General features: G+C 38.0%; 1 protein-coding gene across 2 annotated transcripts; it reads right to left on the reverse strand.

The window, feature by feature from the left end:
• Positions 1–269: 269 nt before the first annotated feature.
• SLC13A1 (solute carrier family 13 member 1) lies at positions 270–27,755 on the reverse strand. Of its 2 annotated transcripts, none has more exons than XM_027679169.1 (15): positions 27,637–27,755; positions 25,711–25,839; positions 24,820–24,956; positions 20,575–20,762; positions 19,931–19,982; positions 19,776–19,842; positions 19,003–19,163; positions 16,316–16,435; positions 15,043–15,141; positions 14,852–14,953; positions 8,694–8,797; positions 7,722–7,831; positions 6,897–7,058; positions 4,355–4,492; positions 270–4,253 (listed from the first exon to the last, which is right to left on the reverse strand). In XM_027679169.1, exons 1-15 carry the CDS (start codon positions 27,733–27,735, stop codon positions 4,110–4,112), a joined length of 1,812 nt encoding a protein of 603 aa, XP_027534970.1. In that variant the 5' UTR covers positions 27,736–27,755; the 3' UTR covers positions 270–4,109. The 2 variants fall into 2 exon arrangements, with proteins under 2 accessions (XP_027534970.1, XP_027534969.1); XM_027679168.1 differs by having other exon boundaries at positions 19,003–19,166.

Consider the following 27,755-nt stretch of genomic DNA (forward strand, 5'->3'; position numbering starts at 1 on the left):
GGCGGCATGATTAGACTTCTGGACATCTAAGGGATCACCAGAAGCCTTCCAGTCCTGCGAGCAGCTGCACGTAGCATGCAACTTCTTTTCATTGTTGCTATTCATATGCAAAGTGGCTTGGTATCTAGACATAACTTAAAAGGTGTAAGATCCAGGGTATAAAGTGGGGTTTTTTTGCTTCACTCTTCCTCAGCTGCTATGCTATGTTGCTCCTCAGCCAGCCCTCTAGCTATAGGCTGGTTGATTTTAAACAAGCAAGACCCTTGCAGTAAACAAACACAGTCGTTTCATTTTAAATGTTCATAGGGGGATTTACACTGCAGGACTGATCTGACTATCTGATTGCAACAATAGGAAATTCAAGAAGCTTTTTCCAGGGTTCACATGGTTTGTGGTTTCTGGAAAGCTAAATGTACATCTTCCAAAAGCAAAGTGAAAATATATTAAATATAGCATGGCCATAGAAAAGGAGAACAAAGACCTGGCACATCTCTCTAATGAAGTGCATGGCAAAGGCTCCTTTTAATTCATCAGGAATGGACCACAAATAAATAGTAAGTCATAAATATTACTTATATACTAATACAGTAGACTAATTAGACTCATCTGAGACAAAGAAAAAACACACCATTTTATATGGAAATTACATACAAAGCAATTTACAAATTGTTAATGTCATTATATATTAATCAACTCTTAAAATAATTATAGGTGCATTTCCACCATTTGTCATAATACAAATTCTGGTCAGAGCAAGGAATACAATAGCAACATACGTAGAGTGTATTTCTGCTGGCAGTCAGCATAGTGCTCTGTGCCTGCAGCCAGAGCCAAATCTACCTGTTACATACCCAGAGAGCCACACTCTGAAATTCTCTTTTTCCTCCATTTCAATGTTCTCGGGTGAGAAAGTTTTAGCAATATTAATCCATACACTGCAGCATTGTTAATTTTTACTTAAAAGGTTCCCCAGAGTTTTAAAAATCAGTTAGCAAAAATAACAAATAATTTCAAAGATTGTGTCTGACCCGTTCCTTAAACTTCTGGCTAAACAAGTTAAAAATCCTGGTGAAACCCTACACTCCCACTACTACAAACTTGTTTATTCACAAGTGGCTTACTTACAGGATGCAATCTCCAAAAACCTCATGCTTGATCATTTAATTTTTGTCACTAATTTGGTACATTATGACACAATGAAATGCTGGTCACTGAAAGTCAGTTTATGTATAATTCTGCATTTCATTTAGACAAATTATAAACACGTGGCCCAACAGATGACTGACTTTCTTTACAAGGCTCTCCCTTCTCTCTTTGCATATTTTTCACTGCATACACCAATGGTAGTGAAAACAGTTGTTAAAAGTGCATCCTTCAATAAAAAAATTGACTCTCTTCTTGTTTACTAAGATACTTAACCATACTTTCTGTCCTGAAAAAAAGTAATTTAGGGAAATTCTATGGTCTGAATTATGTGAGGGTTCAGACATGATGAGCTTTTTTGTCATATTATTTATGATTCTATGAATAAACCAAAACGTAAATAAAATGAACAGCTGAAAATCATCTGGCACAAACTGAGCTTTAGCCCATACTGAAAACTGTATCGCTTAGTACAGTTGACAACTTCTGAGGAGTTCTCTTAAATGGTGCAAAATGTTTATTTTCTTCCATGAAGATGTGTAACTTAAAGAAGAAATACCAGTGTCAAAGCCTGATTTCATGGCGTAGTGTACTCATGGACCTTTGTAGACCTTGCCATATTCAAGAAGACTAAGATTACAACAGCCAATTTTGTATTGCGAACATTAATAAAACTCGGCAACAGTTCAGGAACAGTTAATAAATTTCCTTTGGCTGAAAAAGAATTGCCACATGATTATAATACTGCAGAGCAGACCTGTGGAGACCGAAAATATCACATCCATTGGGACTGGTGAACATAAGGCCACAAAGAGGACTGTCTTCCCTTTTTCATGTTTAATTAAAAAGGAAAAAGACAGTTTTACAAACAGAAAAGAATCCATCACAAATAAAAGGGACAATAATGAATCTATTAGCCTAAAATGAATATGATTGTTTAAAAACAAAATATTTCACTACAAGGACAGTAAAGCACTGGAGAACATTAGCCAGGGAAGTTGTGCAGTTTACATCTTGGAGAGTTTTGAGGTGTGACTAGAAAAATCCTCAAACAACCTGGTCTGAATTCAGTGTTAACCTTCTTTGAGCAAGAGATTGGATAAGATAGTCTCCTGAGATCCCTTCCACTTGAAATACTCTGTGATTCACTGTTTCTGCTGCTCTTGAATAATCTGGAAATTACTGACAGAATTAGAAGGTCATACCTGGGAACCTTAAAATAAGAGCATTCTCTTAGCTGTTTCTCCTCTCTGTGCCTGCAGGCCTGCACAAGCCAGGAGCTCCTGCCCTGCACATTCTTCTGGGAGAACACCATATAGTATAATCCAAGGTTTGTATCTTGGATTAGTTCCTTGCATAATCATTTCCCACTGGTACGTGACTTCATTTAGCCAAATGTTGCATATCTGTAATCATAATCATTGCTGCAGGGGATCAGTTATCATTATTCGTATAGTGGCAGCTCCTGATTGGGCTAGTGATGGCCATAGCCTTATTTTGCCACTGCATTAAAAAACGTGGGGTTGACATCCTAAAGAGATAGCAGCCTCAGTCAGGCTTAAAAGAGTGGTGGCATGCACAGACAGCAACTACTTACACAAAACCACCATCATTAAGAAAAAGTGCTTCTTTAATAATTCACTGCAGCTGAACCTGCAACTAGTAACTAAAGGAAGCATACTACATATACAACAATACTATACGCTGTATTCTGGCATTATAGAAGTCATGACTGACATCTCTAAATATGCACTATCAAAAATAAATGTAAACTATCTAATCAAAAAACGAGCATTTTTGGTTGTTGTTTCTAGGAAAAATGGATAATTTACACTATCTATAAAGACAGGTTTACAATTATCATGCAGGTGTCCCAAGGCATGATCCAAGCTTTCATTCAGACTACTAGCTACATGCTCTTTACAAATTATCACCGGTCTTCCCAACAGGTAAGGTGATAGTCCTTTTGGTGAAAAACATGTAGCAACCAAATAGAACATCATTATTTGAAGATATCTTTGAACTCCAACTTCCATTCTGACTACATTGCACTGTTTTGTGTTTAGAACATTACAACATTAACACCGTTTAGTAACCTTAAACTACCACCTGTCCTGTAGAGATCATGAGCCTGCAGGCAAAGATGCACTTGATTGACAGTTTGTGTCAGATCTTCAGCACTCTGTCTTATGGATTCATTCATCAAGGGGATTTATCTCTACTTTTGGCAGAGAGATATGATGATAATTTAGTCTCCATTTATATAGATCAACTCAGATCTATCAATACATGTCGATCCAGAGAAATATTAATTTTTCTTACTCTTGTTTTTTCACAGCAGTAATGATATGTTTCGGTGAGGTCTTGGGAGCAGTTAGACTAAACATATGCTGAAGTATGTATTCTTCCAGGTTACAAGGTGTTTAATAGATAAAGTGCGGTTTAGGTGGTCATGCTGCTATTCTCCATTTTTCTGTGCATTTTTGACAGGTCTGTAAACTATGTGTTCAAGAGAGTCCCCTGCCTGATCTTTTGTTTATGATCAACATTGTTTCAAACAGAGTTTGAATCTAGAAAACAGAAAACTAATATGTTCTCTGACAACCCCCAAATAAAAAATAGCAAGAACACATATTTGAAGTAATAAAATGTACATTTCATTATTCTGCTACCCTGAGAATGGGGGCAAACTGCCAGTGATAATGGCTATGCAATTTTTTTTTTTCCTTCACAACATGAAGATATTAAAATTCAGACTAGCTGAACTAGATTAGAAACCTGATCTAACTGTGATATTTAGAAAGTCTAGCACTCTTCCTGATTAGACTCTCAGACTGGATCATCAGTCTCTGGGACTGTGAAATATGGCATTTATAGTAGTGTAAGTCCTTATCATTGTGGTGACAAAAAGCATTTTAAGTGACTCACCACATGTGAGAAAAGAAACAAGACTTTTTTTTTTTTTTTTACAGCCAAGTGTCATTTGTAGATGGAATGTTTGGTATCCAACTTGGGTAAGTATAGAGATCGAATATAGGCACTATCCATGTCATAATTGCAAGCATAACTACAGCAACTGCGATGATGTTAATGCCCAAACCAGCTTTCACCTGAAAAAGAGGAAAAAGGAAGCAGAAACTTACATCAAGATACTGAAGAAAATTTTTAAAATGTTAAAAATCCCCTTTAGGGACTTTTGTTTAAAACTCACCATGTCCATAACAGTTAAATGACCATATGAAAATACAATGGCATTGGATGGGTTTGATACAGGAAGCAGGAATGCGAAAGAAGTACACAAGGTAGCAGGTATCAAAATGAAAAGTGGATTCACATGAATGGCTTCAGCCTATTGAAAAATAAGAGAGTACAGCTGTCAAGGGATACATTGTCAAATTAAATACATAAATACAAACTTCTTATATTACCACAAGTGAACTGTAGATAGAAATGCTAGTCTAAATAGTGAGAAATGATAACTCATTTTTTGAGATTATATCTGAGAGTTCTTTAAATTCATGCCTGATGTTTTCTGATTGTAGTTGAGTCCATAAAATAACACTATTGCAAAGGCTGCTCACATTTCACAGACACGAGAAGCAAAAACACTGCAAGAAAGATGATAAAGTTGCATTTGTATGCAATTCATAAGAGGAATTCAATGAGGGGTTCAGTTCTGTTTGGTATCTTTATCGGTGATCTGAATAAGGGGATCAAGTGTACCCTCAGTGAAGTTGCAGACGACACTAAGTTGGGTGGGAGTGTTGATCTGCTGGAGGGTAGGAAGGATCTCAGAGGGATCTGGACAGGCTGGATCAATGGGTCGAGGCCAGTTGTAGGAGGTTCAACAAGGCAAAGTGATGAGTCCTCTACTTGGGTCACAACAACCCCATGCAGCACTACAGGCTTGAAGCAGAGTAGTTGGAAAGTGGCCCAGCAGAAAAGGACCTTGGGGTTGACAGACGGCTGAACATGAGCCAGCAGTGTGCCCAGGTGGCCAAAAAGACCAAAGGGATCCTGGGCTGTATCAGAAATAGTGTGGCCAGCAGGACCAGGGCAGTGGTCATCTGCCTGCACTCAGCACTGATGAGGTCACACCTCGAGTACTGTGTCCAGTTCTGGGTCTGTCACAACAAGAAAGACATTGAGGTGCTGGAGTGAGTCCAGAGAAGGGCAACCAAGCTGGTGAAAGGTCTAACAGGTAAGTCCCATGAAGAGAGGCTGAGGGAGCTGGGGTTGTTTAGTCTGAAGAGAAGGAGGCTCAGGTGTGACCTTACTGCTCTTTACAACCCCCTAAAAGGAGGTTTTAGCCAGATAGGGGTTGACCTCTTCTCCCAGGCAACTACCAATAAGACAAGAGGAAATGGCCTCAAGCTGCACCAGAGGAAGTTCAGTTTGGACGTCAGGAAGAATTTTTTCACTGAAAGGGTTGTTAAACATTGTAATGGGCTGCCCGGGGAGGTGGTGAGTGACCATCTCTGGAGATGTTCAAGAAATGACTGGACGGGGTACTTAGTGCTGTGATCTAGTTGACAAGGTGGTGATCAGTCAAAGGTTGGACACGATGATCTCAGGTCTTTTCCAACATAAATGATTCTGTGATTCTGTGAAAAGAGGACTAACATTTCTTTTAAAGAGAGGGAAAAGGCATAAATATGTGTCTAGGCTGGCCAAGAGGAAAATCGACAGACTAGAAGACAATCAGTAAGTTTTGAAGAAGAAAAAATCAGATGTTTTGATAAAAATAATGAGAAGAAAGGACAGAATTGAGCTAAGGACAGAAGAAATGAGAATTATGTGTAAAGCACATCTATTAGCCCTCTCTTTGCTGACAACCTGCAGTGTTAACCATTTTTGCTGAAGATGCGGTCCTAAAGAAACTGTAAGAGAGCTGTCCTTTTTAAGAGCTCCAAATATTCACAGATAGTAATAACAGCATTAATTTTCATGTGTTGAACTGTGCTGGATTTTGCTGGGGTAGAGTTAATTTTCTTCACAGTGGCTAGTATGTTTTAGATTTGTGCTGAACACAGTGTTGATAATATAGAGATGTTTTCTCCTGCTGAGCAGTGCTTATGCAGAGCAAAGGCCTTTTCTACTTTTCTTATGCCACACTGGCAGGGAAGTTGGGGGTGAATGGGAAATTGCTAGGAGACACAGCTGGGACAGGTGACCCAAACTGACTCAAGGGATATTCCTTACTATATGGCCACATGCTCAGTATATAGAGTGAGGGGAAGAAGGAGGAAGCAGGAGGATGTTTGGAGGGTTGGCATTTGTTTTCCCAAGTAACTGCTATGTGCGATGGGGCTCTGCTCTCCTGGAGATGGCTGAACACCCACCTGCCCATGGGAAGCAGTGAATTAATTCCTTGTTTTGCTTTGCTTGCCTGTTCAGTTTTTGCTTTCTGAGTTAAACTGTCTTTATCTCAAGGCATAACTTTTCTAGCTTTCACTCTTTCAATTCTCTCCCCAGTCATGCTGGTCAGGGAGTGAGCAAGCAGCTGTGTGGTACTTGGTTGCTGACTGGATTTAGACCACACCATGAACTTTTATCTAATTTTACTAAATTTTCCTCATCCCTTTTAAGAAATACTTTAAACAACCAAGTATCCAATGCACAATACAGAACAGGAAAAAAAAACTGCATGAAGTGTTTTATGGAGACTTTTAAAAACTGCTTCCTTATGCAGCTGTATTATTATATGGATGATAGAGCATATTCTGATTAAAAATAATATTTGTTATACTCACCAAAGGAGATAGTATGGGCAAAAATATCGTAATGGTAGCTGCATTGCTGGCTACTTCTGTTACTGAAGTGACAATAAGACAGGATATCAGGATAACCAGCCACAATGGTAATGATCCTATAGGGGTCAATTTACTTGCTACCCACTCAGAAAGTTTTGAAACCTGCATAAGGAATATGGCAACATGATTATGTTTAGCAAGTCATTGTAAGAAAAATTTAAAAAATGGTGAAGAAGAGACTTTACTCATCCGCTACTTGCAAAATATTTATGTAAAAGAGAAAAACACTGGAAATATTTTCCATATTCCTACCACATATTTTTAAGACCATTTTTCTAATTCAGTTGTGCCCTATAGGAGCCCATGCAAACTATATTCCATTTATTTATATTTGTACCTCTGAGATGGTTAGTGGAGTCTTATCAGAAAATGGTAATATGCATATATCAGGCTCCATAACCACAGTCTAGGTCCAAACCTGCTTGATTTACTTGAGTAACCACCATTGTTCACATTAGAGGTACTTCAGTGACATGTGACATTAACCCTAAGGCTTTGGAAACAGTGTGTCTTCACAACTCCTACCACCATCAGGTTTAAATTACATAAGAAACAGTAGTCATCAGTTGTCTTGGAAGACAAAGGAAGCTTCTTTTTTTGTAAACCTGCTTTGTGAATGTCTTGAATATTCATCACATTTATCATGTTCAATATTGCTACAGAATAACTTGCTAAAACAAGAGAATAACTGAATTCACTGCATGTCTGAGTTGCTCCTGTTGTGGGTCATGCTATTTGTTCAGTATCTTCTATAAATTGCATTACCTCACAGCCATCTGCCAGTGCAAACCCGCCACCAACGAGAATAGCTATTTCCCAGGGCATGCATGACTGAAATTCCTTCCAAGTAATGAGTGGAGTGTAACCAAAAACGGCTAGAGAAAAAAAAAAAGACAAACACCAAATCCCCAAACAACATTTAAAAACATATTGACAAGCTCTTGAAATAATCTCTCTGAGGAAGTACTTGGAAAAATTCAAAGGCAATAACAGGAAGAAAGTCTCTGATGGAATCAACCTTCACTTCTGGGGACAGATCTTTACTGGGGAAAACTGTCACAGCTTGGAGACATAAGAGCTGTAACAGTTTCCACCAGTGGAACATTGGCCCATTTCCCCTCCTTCCCTATGTGGAAGATAGCTGTGGGATATCAATGAGTTTAATTTACTCAATAAGACTGCACTATTCACAGATTGCTGTGCAAAGGCTGTTTCACTTAGGCTCATTTAGATTCTGGTCTTGCGTTCTCTATGAACCCCCAGATCTCATTGATTTCAGCAGCACAATTGAATGCATAAAGAGGATAAGCTAGAAGTATACTTTAGGGAATATTTCATTTTGAAGAGGAAAAGTTACATGATAACGAACTCATGTATTATTTTGAATTTTATAGGATACCTTAATTAAGCAGTAAAATTTTCCAAAAATAAGCCCAGCCCTGCCCCATTCAGTCCCATTTCAAAGCCCATTGCAGTCAATGGAAAGGTTTCCACCTGTGGTGATAGGCTGCAGGCAGCAGGTTCCTGCACAGCACTAACTCCTGCTGTTAACATTGCATAATTGTTGCCACTGACTTCCAGGCCAGGGATGCTTTATATCCCAGTAAGATTTTATCCTGTATTAAGATTTTAGCATTATTACTTAACAACGTTCCTCTAACCAGTGTAATAAGTTCTATTTATAGTAGCATCTTAGGTACCTTATTGTAGTAAAATCTATATCAAAGTATACTCAACTGTTTTCTCCATTTGAAGTCCTAGACAATGTTTTTGCTGGAATAATAAAGAACAGGAGGCCTATCACTAAGGCAGCTGTTGAATCCATAATATAGCTTTTATACCTAAGGAGAAGTTAAAAAGAAAAAACCCACATAAATATACATATTCAGGAGGAGAAGGGGAAAAAGGTTGAGGAGGAGGATAGAGTAGCAGAGAAGAGCTGCTGTAGACTTGGCCAGAACCCTCTATTCCCCATCCTTTGCACCACTTGGTGTGGTGGAAAGAGGCAGAGGAGTAAGGAATGGAGTCAAGCTGAGCCTGGAAAAAAAGAGGGTGGGTGAAAGGTGTTTTAGTTTTTGATTTTGTTTCTCACCTTCCAACTCTATTTTTAATTGGTAATTAAATTAATTTTTCCCATATCAACTCTGTTTTGCCCATGATTGAAACTGATAAGCAGTATCCCTATCTTCACCCACAAGCTTTTTGACCTCGTTTTCTTCCCTGTCCTGATGACAAGGAGCAGTGAGAGGGCAACTGGGTGGGCACCTGGCAGACAATCACAGTCAACTCATCACATCTGTAGAAATGTTTCATGCAGTTCCTCTAAATTCATAAATAAACATCTTGAGTAAGTATGTGTTGTTTTGCCACACAGAAAGGGTGATGTTTTTGTAGCTAAGATAAGGCAGCGTAGCTTAATTTTCATCCTCCTATGGCTGTCATTACTAGGGTCATAGTCACAAGGGTCATATTTGTTTTGGTCACTTCCAGTGCCTGAGAACTGTTTGCACTACTGCTTCTTAAACTAATTCAATATCCTTCTAACTTGTACAGAGTAGCCCTAAGATCAGGCAAGGTGCAAAGCTGAGCTCTAAGGCCATTTTAACGCATCCATCTGAGTCTGTTACAGACTGTTAGAAGGTGACGTATTCCAGTCTCTCTTATTTCAGTCAAGATGGTCATTAAAAATGAATAAAAATTTTACTGAAGAAAGTTAAAGCAAACATTTTCTTAACTTTTCTTATTTTTTCAATTTTCTGCAAGTTTTTCTGTAAGATTTTCTGAACCAATATACCAATATATTTGTTCTCTTAGCCTCAGACCATATGCTTTTCTGAATATACAGCTACAGTAGGTCCAATAATAACTTCCCAGCAGATCTTCCCAGCAGCTTACTGTTTTGTACTAAATAAGGGCTTTTCACTGAAAGGAAAATTTTTTCTCCTGGTTTTATGCTACAAACACATAATCCCTTTGCTTGGTTAGGTGAAATTCAAAAAAGCTTAATATGCATAGCGCACTGACACCAAAACCAGCATAGTTTTAGCTAACATTGTCACAAAATGAAGCTGCCCTAGAAATTGAAGTGATTCTTTAATTTGTGTCTCCTGCTTCCTAGTGTCTGCCTGCATAGAAAATACATTTTGAAAAAATGTATTTGCTATGGTTAAAAAATATATGTTGTTATGGTTATATAGTTAGAGAGTTCTGCCTATAAATCACCCTTATCGTAGGACCAGATGCGCTGGGTCTAAAGATCCAAAATCTCCTCCTCTAGGATCCTATCCTGCATTCTCTTAAGACTTGCTAGGACTTTTGAAGGAAGGCAAGGTCTGGATACAGAAACAATTCATGCTGCCCCTTTCTTCTAGGCAGCTGCATTTTCATACGTTTGATTTTGTTAAGGGGCCTTGGGAGGTCATCTGGTCCAACCCCTCCCTGCTCAGGTGGAGTCACCCAGAACCAGTTGCCCAGGACTCTGTCCAGACAGTTTTTTAGGATGGTGACCCCACAACCTCTCTAGGTTGCCATCACAAGTAAAAAACATTACATGATGTTCAGGACTCCCGCAAGTTTCAGTGTGTGCCCATTGTCTCTCATCCTGTCAGTGGGTGCCACTAAAAAGACCCTGACTCTTTCCTCTTTGCTCCATACCATGTAGATTTAAACATTGTCAAGATGACCCTGCAGCCCCCTTCCTTCAGGGGTCATTCCTCCCCATTTTGCATTTACACTTTGCACTTATGCTTGTTGAACTAGGGAGGTGCAATTTTTTGCTCACAAAACTTAGCATTCCTGATGCAAAACACCATTCTCAAAAAACCTGCTTGGAACACACACAACAACCTACCATTAGTCATACTGTTACAAAGATACACACATGATGCCATTCTGAACAGAATGAGATAATATTTGTTCAAAGTGCATTTATCCAAGTAGTAATACAACTGCACATACAGCATCTACCTGTTTATAAGACTGCAAATCTGACTGTGGTATAAGAAAGCAAAAAACTTGTTGATTCAGGACATCTCACATGACTGCAATTGAAATCATTGTAGAGAACAGGGCTGTCGGCAAAAATACATAGTGGTCTTGTATTAGAATGAAAGAAATCAATAAACCATGCAAAAAAAGGCATGAGTACATTCAAGCAATAATCTAAGGAAGAGGGAGGGAAGCCCATCTTGCAGAGATCATCTGTAACTGGCTGCAGCCCAGTGTTGAACTTACTGTTTCTTATAAGGTTCCTATAGTCCTGGCCAAAGGCCACCCTGGAACTCCTCTAATTGAAGCTAATACTCTACAGCCTGGAATCAGGCCAGGACATAGAAGGAAACTGCTGTAGCAGAAATGATATGTGATCCTATGCTGATGGGGAGGAAACAGGTGTTTTTAGCCTGTGCTGCTCTCAGTAGTGTTATACAATATTTATTAAAACATCTTGCTGTTTTCTCCCAGAGGGAGGTAATGGACACAGGACAGGACAGCAAAGGATGGATTAGTCTTTAATAGATTTACAAATTTTTCTCAAAAATGTAATTTATTTTTGAAAGACATCTGATAAAGCTGTTAAAATGAGCTCTACTCAGCACTGATACAGCACAAATATGGATTAAAAATTGGCTGACATTAAAAAATTAGCTTAAAAAGTGGGAAAGTATCATGATTAAATATGAGTATTCTGCTAGGATTTCAAAAATATCAGTGTTTGCACAATAAAGAGATATTCAGTAACTTGTGAGGATGCACACAAGGGGCTGAGAACATGAACATGCGTGGTGAGAGTGATAGGAATTTCTTTTTTGAACCAAAACTTTGAGTATTTAATTTAGTTTGTCAAAGCAAGCTTATAAAGAGATATGATTATCTTATACATATATTTTTAAAGCAGCAATCACAGAAAAGTTTTTAATCCAACAAGAACTTGGAGCTGGAAGTTATATTCAGACGGAAAGCAAGATGTGAGTTTGACAACAGCCAAACCACATAGGTCAACCCACCAGGATAGACTATCAAGGAAAGGAGTAAATTCCAAAATCCAAGGAACCTGGGCTTTGCCACCCTGACATCAAGACTGGTTTCTTTCTGGAAATTCATGTTCTAATAAAATAAATATCTACTGGGCTTAACACAGAGAACAATGTAGCTCTCCTGACCTTCAGCATATTAGAATAAAGGATCAGACAGACCTTTCTGGTATAAAAGCCTGAGAGTGGTATGATTCCCAGCTGATAGGACTCACTCACTGGTGTGGGATGGTCTCATACTTATAGCTCTGATATTGTGGCTTTTCACAAGGTCAAAGCTTTTTTCAAGTGACAGAACTCCCTGAGGCCTGCTCGAGACTGCAGGATATCATCCTGTGGAAAGCAAGTACTAGCAGATTTCTGTAAGGGTGGAGACAATTTCCTTATACTTGTTTCCTGTGCCATAAACTTAAGGAAGTTGTGCACATGCCTATCTGTACACTTAAATCCAGAACACTGAACAATTTTGTGTGCATGTACCTTCAGGAGCAAGAGTGTGAGAGATATGAGCTACAGTTCATTGCACTGCTGGAAGCCCACAGATGTCGCATCACAGTGACAGAAACACAGTTCCTGGGGTTTGAGTTCTTTTTCTTGTTTCTTTGTTGTGTTTCTTTGTTTTGTTTTTTTTTTTTAAGAAGATGGCTTGCTCCCAGTTATACCTGTGCTGGACCCTTGCCCCACTCATGTATCTTGACTGAGTTTTTGTTGCTCAGAAAGTATAAACCTTATTGCCTGGGTTTATGCCTGTTAATGTAATTGATTGATAAAGGAGAGCTATCTGGAAATAGACAAGTTCTGAATAGTTAGAAATGCTTTCTTTCCTCCTAAAGGGTGTAACAGAAGCTTTATATCTCTTCAGGCTACCTCATGCAAGTTATAACATGATTCAGCCTAATGTGACATGACATGTGTTTGCATTCCCTTCCAAGGAAAACTTTAGAGGGCATTCAAAAGTAATGTCCCTGTGAAGAACCTGTAACCATGCTTATTCTGAGAATGTTCTGTATTTCCCTGTGAGTGAAAAAAATTCCTCAGACAATGGTAACTAGCTTCAAATGTGAATATGTGGCTCTCTGGACTGAAAAAAATAATTTGAGCCATAAGTCCCATATTTGAAAGGTTGTTATCAATGCCTGTTTTTCAGTATCAGATGTAGCTCTTTAAACAGTGCTCAATAAGCACTGAATTTTAATATGAAGCAGAAAGAGAAGCCAAGCCAGCCTGATTGCTTAGCTAGCTGATTGATTGCTTGATTAGGTCAACACTCCAAAACCCCTTCAAGAATACAGTGTTTCATACGAGACAATGATCATCAGCTCTGCTGTTGTTATGGGGGGGGTTAATGATCTTTTTTACAATTTTTTTTACAATTAAAAGTAAATAATTTTAAAACAATCTTAATTTTCAATATGCTTTATAATGACAATTTTTGCACAAAATAATTTTGCTTTATGCTTTAAATCTTCAAAGTGTGACAATTATTCCCGGTAACATCCACTCCCAGACTTTCTGGAAGAGCACTGGGGAAGGTGTGTAAGTGCATGAATGATGGAAATATGTTTAAAGAGAGAAGGCATGATGGAAACAGGTTCAATTTCATTTATGACAAATGCCCAGGAAAACAAAATTGAAAATTACATCCTAGTCTAGCACTGGCCTTTGGGCCATCCAATAATAAATGTTAAATCCGTAAGGACCTAAACAGCACTAAGTCCTGTTCATCCCAATCCTGCAACTACTTCCCACCACTCCAGAGCAAAACTCAGACCTTTATCACAGAAAAAGAGAACTGAAATTACCGGAAGTACAGCAAGAGAAAAGGAGATATCACAGTATTATAAGTTCCTGTAAGACTGACTGATTACTTAGGAAAAAAAATCAGGTGATCCTGGGGAACCTGAAACAAAAAGCAAAACAATGTAATAGTTCTTCGCTTTTTGGTCATTAGTTAAACTGTGATGTTGAGGGAGTTATGTATGAACAGAAAGTAATTTATAGCATTAATTTGAGCTGCCAAAACAGGGGATGTTGGCCTGTATGCATACTAGTGTGGCTGTCACTGAGTGCAGGAGATCAAAAAATTCTAATCAAAGATTTATTATTGAAATTTCATGTTTGATGAGGAAGTGGGATACTGTGACATTAATCATTATGCGTTCTTCCTCACCAGATCAAGTCTAAAACCTAGGCATAATCCTTCTTAGGAGGCGCTTACCATAGAATCATAGAATCAGCCGGGTTGGAAGGGACCTCTGAGATCATCAAGTCCAACCCTTGTTCAAACACTGTTACCAGACCATGGCACCAAGTGCCACATCCAGTCTCGTCTTAAAAACCTCCAGGGATGGAGAATCCACCACTTCCCTGGGCAGCCCACTCCAACACCTAACCACCCTCTCCGTAAGGAATTTCCTCCTGATATCCAACCGAAACCTTCCCTGACAGAGCTCAAGACCATGCCCTCTTACCTTACTGATAGCTGCCTGGGAGAAGAGACCAACCCCCACCTGGCTACGACCTCCTTTCAGGTAGCTGTAGAGAGTGATGAGGTCTCCCCTGATCTTCCTCCCCTCCGGGCTAAACAACCCCAGCTCCCTCAGTCTCTCCTCATAGGACTTGTGCTCGAGTCCCTTGATTTTATCCTGTAATGGGTTTAACACATTTCAGCTATTGCACACATGCATATGTGAAATCTCTAGAGTTTATCTATACTGTAGACACTACAAAGATTTGCAACAGCATCAGCCTGGAATATTTCTGAAATATTGAAAATATTTTCATTTTTGAAAACTGAAAAGAAAAGAAGGTATGTAGTTAAGACACAGTACAGTTCTTGCTGCTGTATCAAAAGAGACAACTTACTTTGGGAAAAGTGAAGACCACCCTGGGAAGAAGCCAGGATCTCTGGTGAACCACAGAATGGTCATTAGAATGAATAGGACAAGTGTAACAATTTCTGGGTAGCTGTAGCAGAAAGAGAATGAGTTATCAATATTCTTAAATTCACACTTGTATTTAATTGCTCTTGTTTGCAGATTTATATTTTGAGATACCTCATTGGTCCAAGTTTCTTATACTCCTCCTGAATCACCTGTGATGAGGCCTCTTCTCTAGCTGTTTTCTTCTTGCTGCACTTGAACATGTTTTTAAAACTGGAATGTAAAGCAGCAGTATTGCTGAGTGTATATTAGTGTATACAGAAGAAAAACAAAAAGTCTAACTTTTCTAATATCAGTTACCAGTAGCACTTTACAAAGGGAAAAATATCACTTTACAATGCAGTATCTCCCATTTAATTATCACGAACTGAGCATATTGGAATTAACTGAAAAAGTCCAGTGGGAGATTGACAGAGGCTGCAACAAAATGCGTCCTGTTCTTGACTAGTTCATTTGCCCAGGAAGCATGAAACTTTTATCATGGAAACTAATTGAAACAATCAAATATATAACTTGGCTATTTAATGAAAGTCATCTATGACTTTGTTTTACTTTGTTTTAGAATGAAAAAGTTTGTATCACATGAGTAGCCTGCAGAGTATTTGCTAGAAGCTAGGTTTTCATTCTTGGCTAAGTGTCTTACACAGTGTTAAAAAGAACATTGCAAAACAATCAAGAAAAATGACCATCAAGAAAAAGAAAACAATGTATGTTCACATATAGAGTGGTAAGCGTGCGATGACTCTATTTGCTTAAAAATAGTCTCGCTTTTCGTCTCTTGCACCATAAGTAGCCATGTAATTGTGGAAGATTGGTGTGCCACTTATCTCTCCAGATGTTAGTGAACTTATGGAGAGCAAGACTTTGAAGAATCAGCCCAAAAGAAGTATGTCCTCTCCAAAACCATAAAAGCCCAAGCTCTGTGGAAAGACAAAACCCTTACCATACCACCACACATGAACTTAGAAGAAGCAGAAGTTTTTTACTTCAGATTTACAAATATAGTCAGTTCATAACTCAGATATTGTTAAAGTATTAAAAACAATCCCCGACTCCATGAAAGGGCATACTCCTGACTGTGAATCTTCCAGTCAGACCAAAATATATAAGATTTCAGTATTTGTCTGTCTTGCAAGCATGCATTATTTAATGATGACTCATTTTTTATACAGACTTTTTACGCTGAGCTAAATAGTCAAGGATCCCCTATTTTAGAAAATTCCTGTTCCATCCAGAGATTAGGTCATACTGATCAAGGACACAAAATCACTGTTGCTCCATTTTCTTCCTATTGAACCTGTTAAACTTAGATTCACTATTTACTCCTGGTGCAAATTATCTTTTATACCAGTTACCTTTAGTTTTATTGATTATACCATTTACTTACTCAAACTCAAGGAAAAGCCACTGGAGCCAGACCCAGGACAGCAGCAGAATAATAACTCCGATGGGGAAGGAGAGGATAAACCAGGATCCAAAATTGATGCACTGGCAACCTGGGTAACGTCTGGATAAAAGTAAAAAACATGTTCAGTTGAGCTTTGCAAAGGAATGAAGACTTGTGAGAAGTGCCAGAATGCACTGCTGCAAGACAGTGCTTCTGGCTGGCAGCATGAGGTGTCCTCTGGTATCCTCTTCCCTCACCCTCCCATCCTTTTCCTTATCTTCCTGACCACTACAGGAAGTAGCTGTGCCAGTTATTCGATCACTGGATCAGCAGCAGATCTGGCGATCTGACATGGACTGAGATGTGTCTAACCTGAGTTCAGTAGGCAAGGGAGGGCCTCTCGTTAATTACCATTAAAGGACCATTAGGACTACAAGGAAACAGAAGTTGAAAGAAAACAGTTCTATGAGATGAGACTTTAGCACAAGAAAATATACTCAAATGAAAAAGCTTCCAATGAACATAGAAGACAACAGTGGAGATTTGTATTTTTAAAACTTCCGTAAGCAATTCAAAACTGATTAAAATCAAAATTATTATTACTGATTTCCAGGAATGTTCATTTGCTAGGTGGATTGTCTCTCCAGTCACCTTGTCTCTTTGAGGCTGTCTTAACCTACTGTTACAGATGTGGGCCATTCAACCAGAGCTCTCCCTGCCTTGTGATTTTATAAAAAAAGGAGAAAGGGGCTCCGGTTTTCTGAAAGAAATTATTTTGCTCGAGTGTGAAAGATACTAGAGAGTCAAAAGGGCAGCGTAATGAAAGACTGATTTACAATTTAAATTATTTTGCTCTTGAATGTGAAAGATGCCAGAGAGTCAAAAGGGCAGCATAATGAAAGCCTGTTTTACAATTTACTTTGTGAATAGAAATTACTCTTCTTTTTAGCTCCTTCAACTTTACTGAGTGAGCTTTTAATGCTAAAGTGAGAAAATTCTAGCCTCCTTAAACAGCCTTCCTCCTTGATGCAAAAAAGTCAGGTAGAATGGAAATAAAAATGTCCAGAGAGTCTCTAATGACTATTTCTGATTATTAGCCAATCTTTTGTATTTCATGTCTTGCTAGAAGGAAAATAATTCTGATGGTTACATAGGTTTTTGAAGCTGTAAATGCTTATCATAAATGCTCTCTCAAGCACTGTGCACATTTTAGGTTTGATCTGTACTTACTATGATGCTTACACATATTGCAAATAAAGTGCTAACAGGGACAAAGCCAAAAGTCCTGTCATCTTCTTGAGGTGATGCTCTAAATTGCAACTGTATAATGATGAGACAATTAAACTAGAACAATTAAAAGCATTATGCTGTTACATTATTTATTGATTACAGGGCTATGTACCTTGTATTACATGATTAGCCATATCAATTTTTGAATTTAAAAATTGCAAGATAGGAAAAATCTGACATAACTGTAACAATTAGCATTTCATCATTTGCTAAAGTGTTTATGATCTTTCTTGAAACGTGGGATAATTTCGTATTTAGAAATAAAACCAGCTGTTAAAAACTTTATGCTAAAAATTCAATGCCATTATAATATGTTAATTTATTGTGTTTAGGTTCCACAGTAGGTTTGTACAGGGCTGAATATTTGTGTATTTCTGCTAATCTGAATATTACAGTTAGGTATTCTTCATCTCCAGACCAAATATTCCTCAGGTAAACAGAACAATCAGTTCAAATGATTTTTCAAAATGATCCATTACATTATACTGGTTGGATTACCTGCTGTTGGATTATCTACTACAGGTCTTGCCTGAGGCAAGGATGGACAGCACACACTGAACTATTTATTCTCTAGACCTATTCCCTCTGGAAAATGAAAACACAACAGATGCAATCAATAACTGGTCTTTACCATTTTGCTATGTGCAACACAAAACGGTGAGCAGAGGGTAACCAAAGGATAGTACTTTATTTTACTCTATTTCAAAAATAGAGTATACATACTTCTGGCAATAAATAGTTTGCAGAAAAAAAAATTCAACAAGAACTACTGGTTTTTCAAGAGCTTTGGAATTAAATCTGCCATTTTCTTTCCAAAGCAGTTCTACTTAAATATGAGAAGGAATATTAAAAAATGCTTTGGAAAACCTCAAAACAAGGTGTTCCACTGAATGCAGGTTTCAGACTGGCTTGAAATTATTTTCTTTTTCATTTATTAATGGACCTAAATTTCTCATTTCAACAATGCTTAGCCTCTTGTAAGTCTCCTGATGGTCTTTGCTAAGCAGACCCAGACTTAACCCCTGCTTCACTTAGAAATGAACAGCTCTTTACAACCTAATAGTACCTGTCTTATTCATACCAAGTAGCGCCTTCCTCCTCAGGCAAGCCCATCTTTTTCCATGCAGCTACTCAAATAGTAAAGTACTACTTAAGCAAAGAATGATCATCTCCTTGCATGTGTTGGCAGATCATTTATAGCTTTTCTCTGTGTAAAGCAAATACAACCATGCAATTTCATTTTCTCTCTTTAACAAATAATTTAAAAAAGCAATAGAATCAAGTAATATCAAATCAAAGGGTAAAGTTTCTAATGCATTTTAGGGGAACCATTTGAGAGCTCAAGAATAATGTTAGAAGTCTGGATTAAAATGAATATAAATAATATAGTCTCTTACGAATTGAAGTGCTCAGTAAAGATCAGATTAGTCGATGTTCCTGTGATTGTGGTCAGCCCTCCAAGGGTAGCAGAATACGCAATACATAGGCACATCACTTTGAGAATCCCACTGTATTTGTCCTTTCTGCCTTTTCTCTCTGCTTCAGCAGGTGGTAGGTTCTGCTTAGAAAGTATATACACCAATTAATATATATGAAGGGCTCATCATGAGGCACAAAAATAGGATTCAAGGATGCCTTAGAAGAGCAAGACAATTTGCTGGCAATATAGCTGTAAGCAGTGTGGTTTGGTTTGTTGTTATAATGGTACTGCAATTATTCATGCAAAGGAAAAGGGGGAAGAGTCAAATTCTGAAGTCCTTTTCCTGATCTGTCTCAGTCTTTACTGAGACAAGAACTTCCTTTATATATACTGATATATATACGCAGCATAGATATCAACTTTGTACTCTGGTGAGGTTGGTTTAACTTGTGTAAAATACACTGGGAGCACAAAACCACTAATGACATGATTATATAAGCAAACTGTGTGTCATGGCTAGGCTTCGCAAATGAAGATTTAGGAAGGCTCTATTCACATTTGTTACAAGTACGCTGGATGATGATAATGATGATGATGATAAGCAAACTGTGTGTATATGTGTGACTACACACATATCTTATTCACTTGAAACTAGATTCATTGCTACCTGTGCCATGTTAGGTGTTGCATAGAAGTGAGATTTAGGTTAAAACTAAGTTACACTGTGTAATAAAAAGACACTTTAAGTACCTGTTCGTTTCCTCTTTCGTTTTCCTTTTCAACTGTGCACACAGTACTAGCGACATTGTTGTTATATCTGGAAAACAAAGGCATGTATTGTAATAAACAAATATTCTATTTAGAAGAATTCTTAGAGCAGAATTTAGTAAATTAATAACAATTACCCATTAATTTGCTTTTCTTTCCACTCAGTGTTTTCACATTCTCCTATGTGTTCTGTAAGACAGTGATGCAAAGACAAATAAGCATTTAAAGGAGCAAAACTGGAAAGGCTCCATCAGCATGTTCCATTCCATGCAATCACTTCACATTGTTCCATGAATACATTTGTAAGTGCTGGTCTGAGAAACAGTTGCGTTGTTCGCTATTCCTTCATGACCCCTATTCCCAGAATCTGAGTCTTTTAATGAGGAGAAATCTTTCTAACTTATAATCGAACTGTGTAGGAAACCAGTTCAGATTCATTTGTTCTCCTAACATTACCCTAGACCTTAAAGAGCTCTTTTCTCCGCTAACATTTAATGCTCAGTGTATCTATAGCCTGCAGTAATATTTCAGACATTTTACTAGACTGATAAGCCAGCCTCTCCCCTTCTCTCCTCCTCTCATGAAACTGCCATCTTCTGCACCTGTACAGTTTTAATCAATCTTTGTGGACATGAGAGAGCTCACACATGGTATTCCAAGAGAAGTGTCACAATGAAGCATGTAATGACGATAGTACTTCTCCAGCCATTTAATTGTATTTCATGTGTTTTTTACTGCTGAGTGAGGGCGGGCAAGGACTGAAGCTGCAGCGTGTGCCTACCGTCCAGCTCCAGGGCTGGGTTGACGGAGCCATTAGAGCAAGACATCTCCAGTGCATCAGCTTCTGCTTCGGCTCTGATGATCTGCTGAGCTACAGCCTCTACAATTGGCATCACCATGGCAGCAGCAGAGGTGTTGCTGAGCCACATCGACAAGAAAGCACAGCTAACCATGAAACCCAGCATAAGCCTGGAATAGGAGAGACGAGTCTGTGACTGCTACCGTAACATCTCCTATCACCAGTCTATTTAATATAAATGGAAAACTTTTTCAACAGAAAGCTTGAAACACAAAAAATTTAAAGCCTGTAATTGATTTTTGAGGAAGTTTATGAATTAGAATTGATCAAAGACACTGAAATTGCCATATTTTAGTGTTAAAGGTTCAAATATGTTGTCAATTGAAGTAGAAGCAATAATGTTTATTTACAGAATTATATTTGAGCCATCTTTGAAGAAAGAACACTGTACACATCATGAATTCAAATGAGAGTTAAAATGGCTATACTGCTAATGCTATTAATCTTGTATTATACAATCCAGGTCAAACCCCTGGAGTTATCTCTTAGGCTGTAAGTCCTCTAGATACCAGTCCAGTTGTTATGGGAAGAAATATTAACAATTCAGTAAATGGTACTTAGTTCTTAATCAGAACACCAAGCCAGGCACAGGAATTATTGGGGCTTCAATAAACATCTTCTTTGATATTAAAAGGGAAAGGGAAGGTCATTAGAATGCCTTAGTCTGGTCTTGGCACAACTTTTTCTAAGTTTACTACAAATAGGAATTGCATCTGTGCAATTCCTGATTGCACTGATGCAATACACTGAAGTATATCAATGACTGAAAAATCAAACATTCCATGTCGTATCTGGTGAAGTTGGGCTGTAAATTTAGAATACAGGCCACAATGTCATTTTACTGCATTTCTTGGAGTTGTGAATGCGAACAGTCCTCTTGACTTCCTGTTCCAAGGTGCTGTCATTGCCATTAAACACCTGCCATGCATCACCACAGTGAGAGACCAACTGAGTAGAGCGATGGTGGTGGTGCAGCATTTTCTCAGGAGTCATCTGTGCGATTTGTAAAGCTCTTTGCCCAGCCTTGATCAAGAGCTCCACAAAAAAATGGAAGGTCTACTTAGCACATGAAGCCAATATAAAAATTATATAAAAATTGTGAAAACATTATTTTATCATGTAAAAATACCATTCAAAATGTCTCTCACAGCCTTTCATTTCAGACATTAGCAACAACATTTCAAACTTGACTTTTTTTCAGCAGGGACACCTTGTCTTTCCTCTGTACACTTTTAATTGCATAATGATAAAATGATCTGTAGACCTGCAAGATGTGGACCGGATTTAACAGAAATTGTCATCAATAAACCCCACTAATTTAGGCAGTTTTCGGTTAGGTCCTCAGACAGAGGCTGTAGAAGAATTGTGTTTTTAGGACAAATTCTTACGCAGAAATTACTGGTCAGGATAAGCACACTGAATATGAATTTTCAAGCTGTAGAGAAATGCCATTTTAGTAGAACTTGCAGGGGGGTTAAAAATCAAAGCAAATTAAGGAATTCACTAACATGTTTCAAAACCGTTCATCATAAATTTCCAGCATTTGATGGATTGATGATTATGTGACCATTTTGTACAATGTAGTGGGCTCTAATGAGGAACTCTGAAAGTGATGACAAAATAATAAAATATATTCTATCCTGTTCAGCCCCTGCATTCAGTTTTTCTGCATTATTTCCCCTGTGGTATTGTTAAAAAAATATTTTGCATGGAACCTTGGATGATAATTTCATTTACATTGAACTATAAAGTCACTCTTGGCTATGTAGTACACAATCAATGTTTTATTACCCATTCCAGTCCTCGCAGGCTGCATAGACATATTCATCTTTCTCTGCTAGTTGCAGACCAGACTGCGTGGTCAAATGACAGGAGGTCTTTACAGAGTCATAGAATCATTTAGGTTGTAATAGACCCTTAAGACCATAAAGTCCAGCCCTAAACCCAACACTGCCATGTCCATCACTAAACTATGTTCTTAAGTGCCACATCTACACAGTTTTTAATTGTCCCCAGGGATGGTGACTCAACCACTTCCCTGGGCATCCTGTTCCAATGCCTGACCAACCTTTCACAGAAGAAATTTTTCCTATTATCTAATCTAAACCTCCCATGGTCCAACTTGAGGCCATGTCTTCTCGTCCTATCACTTTTTACCTGGGAGAAGAAATTGACCCCCACCTGGTTACAACCTCCTTTCAGGTACTTGTAGAGAGTCCCCTCTGAGCCTCTGTTTCTCCAGGCTAAACAACCCCAGCCCCCTCAGCCATTCCTCATAAGACTTGTGCTTCAACTCCTTCACCAGCTTTGTTGTCCTTCTCTGGACATGCTCTGGCATCCCAATGTCTGTCTTGCAGTGAGGGGTCCAAAACTGAACACAGGATTTGAGGTTTGGCCTCACCAGTGCTGAGTACAGGGGTACAATCACTGCCCTGGTCCTGCTGGCCACACTATGTCTGATATATGTTTGTTTCTTCAGAAGAATACATAATGAAAAATCCAGAAGTCTCCTGCTATTCTACTTTCACTGCTGCACCCCCTCATGACCTCTAATGCAGAAACCTCCTCCAGTGGTATCTCTGGGATGAGTCTCCAATGTACACAGGCTGGTTGGGGACTGCTGTGAGCAGCAGAGGACAGCTGGTGCAGAGAACAGCACCATCACTGCCGTGGGCACTGCTAATGAGCAGCAGATGCTGAGAGATGGGTAGATCCTCTCCTTCACCAATCGTCTCATCATAATCTTATCATCCCTTTGTCATGATCAGGAAATGTGATGAGCTAGTTAGGAAGGATACTGCTTCCTCAGGGTTACAACACTGTCTGTGGAGTTTCACAGCATATTCTGAGTTGGAAGGGACCCACAAGGATCATCAAGTCCAACTCAATGAATGGCCCATACAGGGATCAAACCCATGGCCGTGGCATTATTAGCACCATGCTCTAACCAACTGAGCTAATCTCAGGAGTTACTCTAGGTCTCCTCAGCAGCTGGCTGAAGGTTGGATTGCCCACAGCAAGTTCCCCAGCAATGTTCAGCTTAGCATGGCACACCATCCACTTGTGTTTTCCCTTTCAAGATTTTGGCCAAAAGGTGAGAATTTAGGAGTGATCAACCAAATAGAAGTTGAAACAACTAAATCTACATAGCTCAAGAATACGGCCAAAGATAATGGAAGGCAGTAGAACAGGATTGTAAGGAACATTTTGTCTAAACAGAAAGCTACCAGCTATCAAAACATACAGAACCTAAACAAAATACGTGTGATATTTATAATTAGGTCAGACAAATCACTGAGGAATAGAAATAATCCAGCATTTCCATGAGGTGCTATTAGTTAGACCATCTCATTTTTTAGACCTGGGTTTTCTGACTTTCTGGCTACTTGCTTCCTGTCATTGTCTGTTTCCTGGCAAGGAGTCATGAGCATGATGTATTCTGGGAAGCCAAACTTGCTCTACAAATCTTATCTGCAGCCTTACTGATGTGCTGACAGGTGCATTTCTGGGCCTAAACCTTTTCTGCAAGTTTGTAAAGCAAGCAAAGAGTTTTCACTTCATAAGATATATGATGATAGTGAGTAAGCAGAGAGTGTGGTTTCATTTCCCTCATCACCTCATCCAGCTGGGGAAGTTCTTCTCCTTTGATATTTTTTTCATATGTAGACAAAGGAAAAAAAACATAAGTAAAGACATTGTGCTTAATGTGTTTTTCCTTCCCCACCACATGTTTAGTTTTATGATTTTTTTTCCTCACTGTGTATTTGAGGTCTTCTTGTATTTTTGGGAATGTTCAGAATTTTGAAAACACTATTGAAATAAGAATTAATAATCAGCATAAAACAGATTTTATGTTGAATTCATTGGGTATGAATGTTCCAAACACCATCAAGAAACAGGACCCCTATATTATTCACAAATTAACCATTCTTTTTGTCCAGAAGGATCCTTATTATGAACAGAATCACTGTAGGGGAACTTTCAATTAGGAGCTCAGCAAAATAATGAAGTGTCACCTGCAAATCAGTCATATCAAGTCAAATATCTACTTTGAGTAGAAAAGAAAGGCTGGATTTCTACTATTGAAAAAGCACTAGGCATTTATTTCTGGAATACGTAGATTTCCACAAGTATTTTTGTCCTTCAAGACAATTGTTTAGCACATACCATGCAGGCTTGACACCCACCAGCATCACCATTCTTAAAGCCACTCTTTTGTGCAAATTCCACTTTTCTATTGACGTTGCCAAACAAATTACTCCAATCAGCAGCAGATGAAAGTCTTTAAAATAAGAAGATGCCACCTGAAATAAAAAAAAAAAAAAACAAAAAAGCCAACCAACCAAAAAAATAAAACCCAACCTTTTTTTTTAAACTAAATTATTAATTTCTGTTAGTACTTGGTATTATCAATTTAATGGAAAAAAAATACAGTATGATTATATACTGAAATAAATATCGAGAAAAAATTTTGGCTTAAAAGTAAACTGTTAAGTTCATTGGAACTGTTAATTTCATTTAACCAAACGTTGCAAGAGTAAATGCACGAAAGCGCATATTGTTAAAACAAAATAAAAAATAGGGCTTACGATAGAACAACCTAAAATTATCAGTCACATCTCACATATGGACTAAATCACCAATGAAATGTTGCTTTTATTACTTTTGTCATCTGTTCAACAAATACAGTAACAACTTTAAACATAGAGTATGGTGTCATCACTTTGACATGAAGATGTATTTTGCACATGGGGTTGCACTCAGCATTTTGCATGGGGTCATTAGTGTGACACCTCACATCTGTAACATTAAGATATTTTATATCTAACTAGCATTTTCCTATTGACTGGCATCTAACCTCTGAATCATAATATAGAAAAAAGTGTTAAAGAAATACAAACAAGTCCTGAGGACAAAGCATGTAAGCAAATCTTGAGGCAGAACTACTGTGATTGGCACTCCATGGATTAGCCTGACAGGTTTCAACATTATGCATTTCTTTATTTGAAGTTTTGATCCTTGATATCCACAACATAAAAGAGAGAAAAAAATATTTACCTGCTTGGATCCCATTATACCAAACAATGGGAACATAAAGGCAGGGATCAAAGCTGAAACAGCCAGTGGCAAAGCTTCCGTGAGCCAAAAGATGGCAACTACAAACAACGTGTATGCACATTCTGCTTCCTAGAATACAAAAGGCACCAACAAAAAGTATGAGTTGATCATCCAGTGGAAAAAATCACAGCTATGTCAATAGAGAGATTCCCCACACCCGGAAAAAGTGTAAGTCAAGGGACCTGAATTTAGGGTACTTATTGTGTGCCATTGACAATCCTGGTAAGATATAAAACATAGGCTATAAAACAGTTCTGAATAATTTTTTTTCTAAGAGATAGTAAAATTATTTAAATTCTACGACTTAGGAAAGGTAGGAAAAAAGTCAGCTGCCTAATCCTTCAAGGACAATTAATCACATAGGTCATTCTGGAGCATTCTCAGGCCATGAATTACCATAAATCACAAACATTCTCTATATGCAAGCAAGCCTTTAAGCCTCTAGGAGAACTCATAGTCAAATTTTGTCTCTCCTGTAATCAATGAAGTTTTGTCATCAGTATCAATAAGGCAAGAATATGATCTAATGTAAAAAAGCTTTGTGCAAGATTGACAAGAAACACAGCTGTTGTTTTTAAGACTTGTAATTTTAATGACTGTCTTTTATTTAAACTCCTGAAAAACAAGAGTTTTTTCTTTTTCTTTCTTGTTTTTTTTTTGCCAGGAGAATCTTTTTCAATGTTGCCTGTAAAATGCAGCTACAGCCAAATATAATGAGGTGAAGTGAGTCTAGTTTCTTCTAAAATTCTAGGAACTTCTTTTTTGTGTTTTTGATTTATATTTATGCTTTTAAGGAAAATGGCTTGGAACTTTTGGTGCCACTGGTTAGGGTATGAAACTGCCCAACAGCAGCACAGATGATTTGTACTGGGAAAGGGAAAGCTGAATGATGTGGCTCTTGGAACCTTTGGCTGTTAGAACAACAATGTTAAATCTAGGTCAGTCAGCTATAGCTATCATTTATTTTTGGAAAGAAGTTTTTGCTATGTATTAAACAATTTGAAAGTGTCAAAATTCACCTAGCAAATGTTCATCTCATTTAAGTCCTACCACATTAAGAATTTCCTGTGAGTTTCCTCTTGAAAAGGAAACTGAAATATTGAAACTGTGATGTGAGTGTGAAGCATGTTGCTCTGTAAACACTACCTGTGATGCAAGCATTTCTGAAATTAACTTTCATGTATTGTCACACGTGATATGTATAATGCACGTGATAATGCATCACAGGAGAATTCCATTTCATTCTACTGACATCAGAGCTATACCAAATAGAATCATTAACAACATCTTCAGATAGCTGTTTCATCAGCTTGGAGTTGTCACAAGAATTAGTGAATGCCTGAAGAATTTATTCCAAGGAAAATAAAACTAAGATATCCTGCCATAGACTTTTCTCTATTTAGGAACCAGAGGAAATTTATCAGGTCATTGACTTCAGTCATTTCCTATGAAACTTAAAATCCTTCATGAAACAAAAAAGTAAATGCAGCTCTCTTCCTGACAGTTCATCTTCATTGTCAATCATACAGAGCTGTTTAAAAGTGTCCAAAAGGTAATAGCAAGGACAGGATTTTCATTGTAATCTAGATGATGTTAAATGGGAAAAACATTTCTGAACAAGAAAACAAATATGTGACTCAGAGCTTCATGCATCCAGTACAGAATTTTACATTGAATCTGTCTTCTCTACAATTCTATGCCAAAATGCTTTGACCAAAAAAAAAAATCAAAATGAAAACATAATGAATTTATTCAAGATCCCTTCCAACAGAAACTATCTATAATTCTATGAATCTGAAAAGATCTGGGAATCTCAGTCTTTACATACAGGTGCAAAATAATTACATCTCAAAGCAGGTCACTTACTTTGGTTTTGATGATAAGTGGGAGTGGAAGTAAAAGTAGTGGAGTGAGGACAATGAGCAGGAACCTTCGGTAAACCAGGAGGTAGCTAAGAATCTTCATGGTTGATGGTTGGTAGATGA

This window comes from Neopelma chrysocephalum, unplaced genomic scaffold (genome assembly GCF_003984885.1).
Source record: "Neopelma chrysocephalum unplaced genomic scaffold, ASM398488v2 Primary Assembly neopelma1_45, whole genome shotgun sequence".
Taxonomy (NCBI): domain Eukaryota; kingdom Metazoa; phylum Chordata; class Aves; order Passeriformes; family Pipridae; genus Neopelma; species Neopelma chrysocephalum.

Excerpts from the sequence above, each read along its gene's own strand:
- SLC13A1 (XM_027679168.1), bottom strand. The coding sequence starts at position 27,735 with ATGAAGATTCTTAGCTACCTCCTGGTTTACCGAAGGTTCCTGCTCATT. Across the intron at positions 8,798-14,851 it reads TGGTCTTCACTTTTCCCAAA|GTATAAAAGCTATATTATGG; the intron begins GTAAGTTGTCTC and ends ACTTCTCCTTAG. Across the intron at positions 4,254-4,354 it reads ATTTAACTGTTATGGACATG|GTGAAAGCTGGTTTGGGCAT; the intron begins GTGAGTTTTAAA and ends CCTCTTTTTCAG.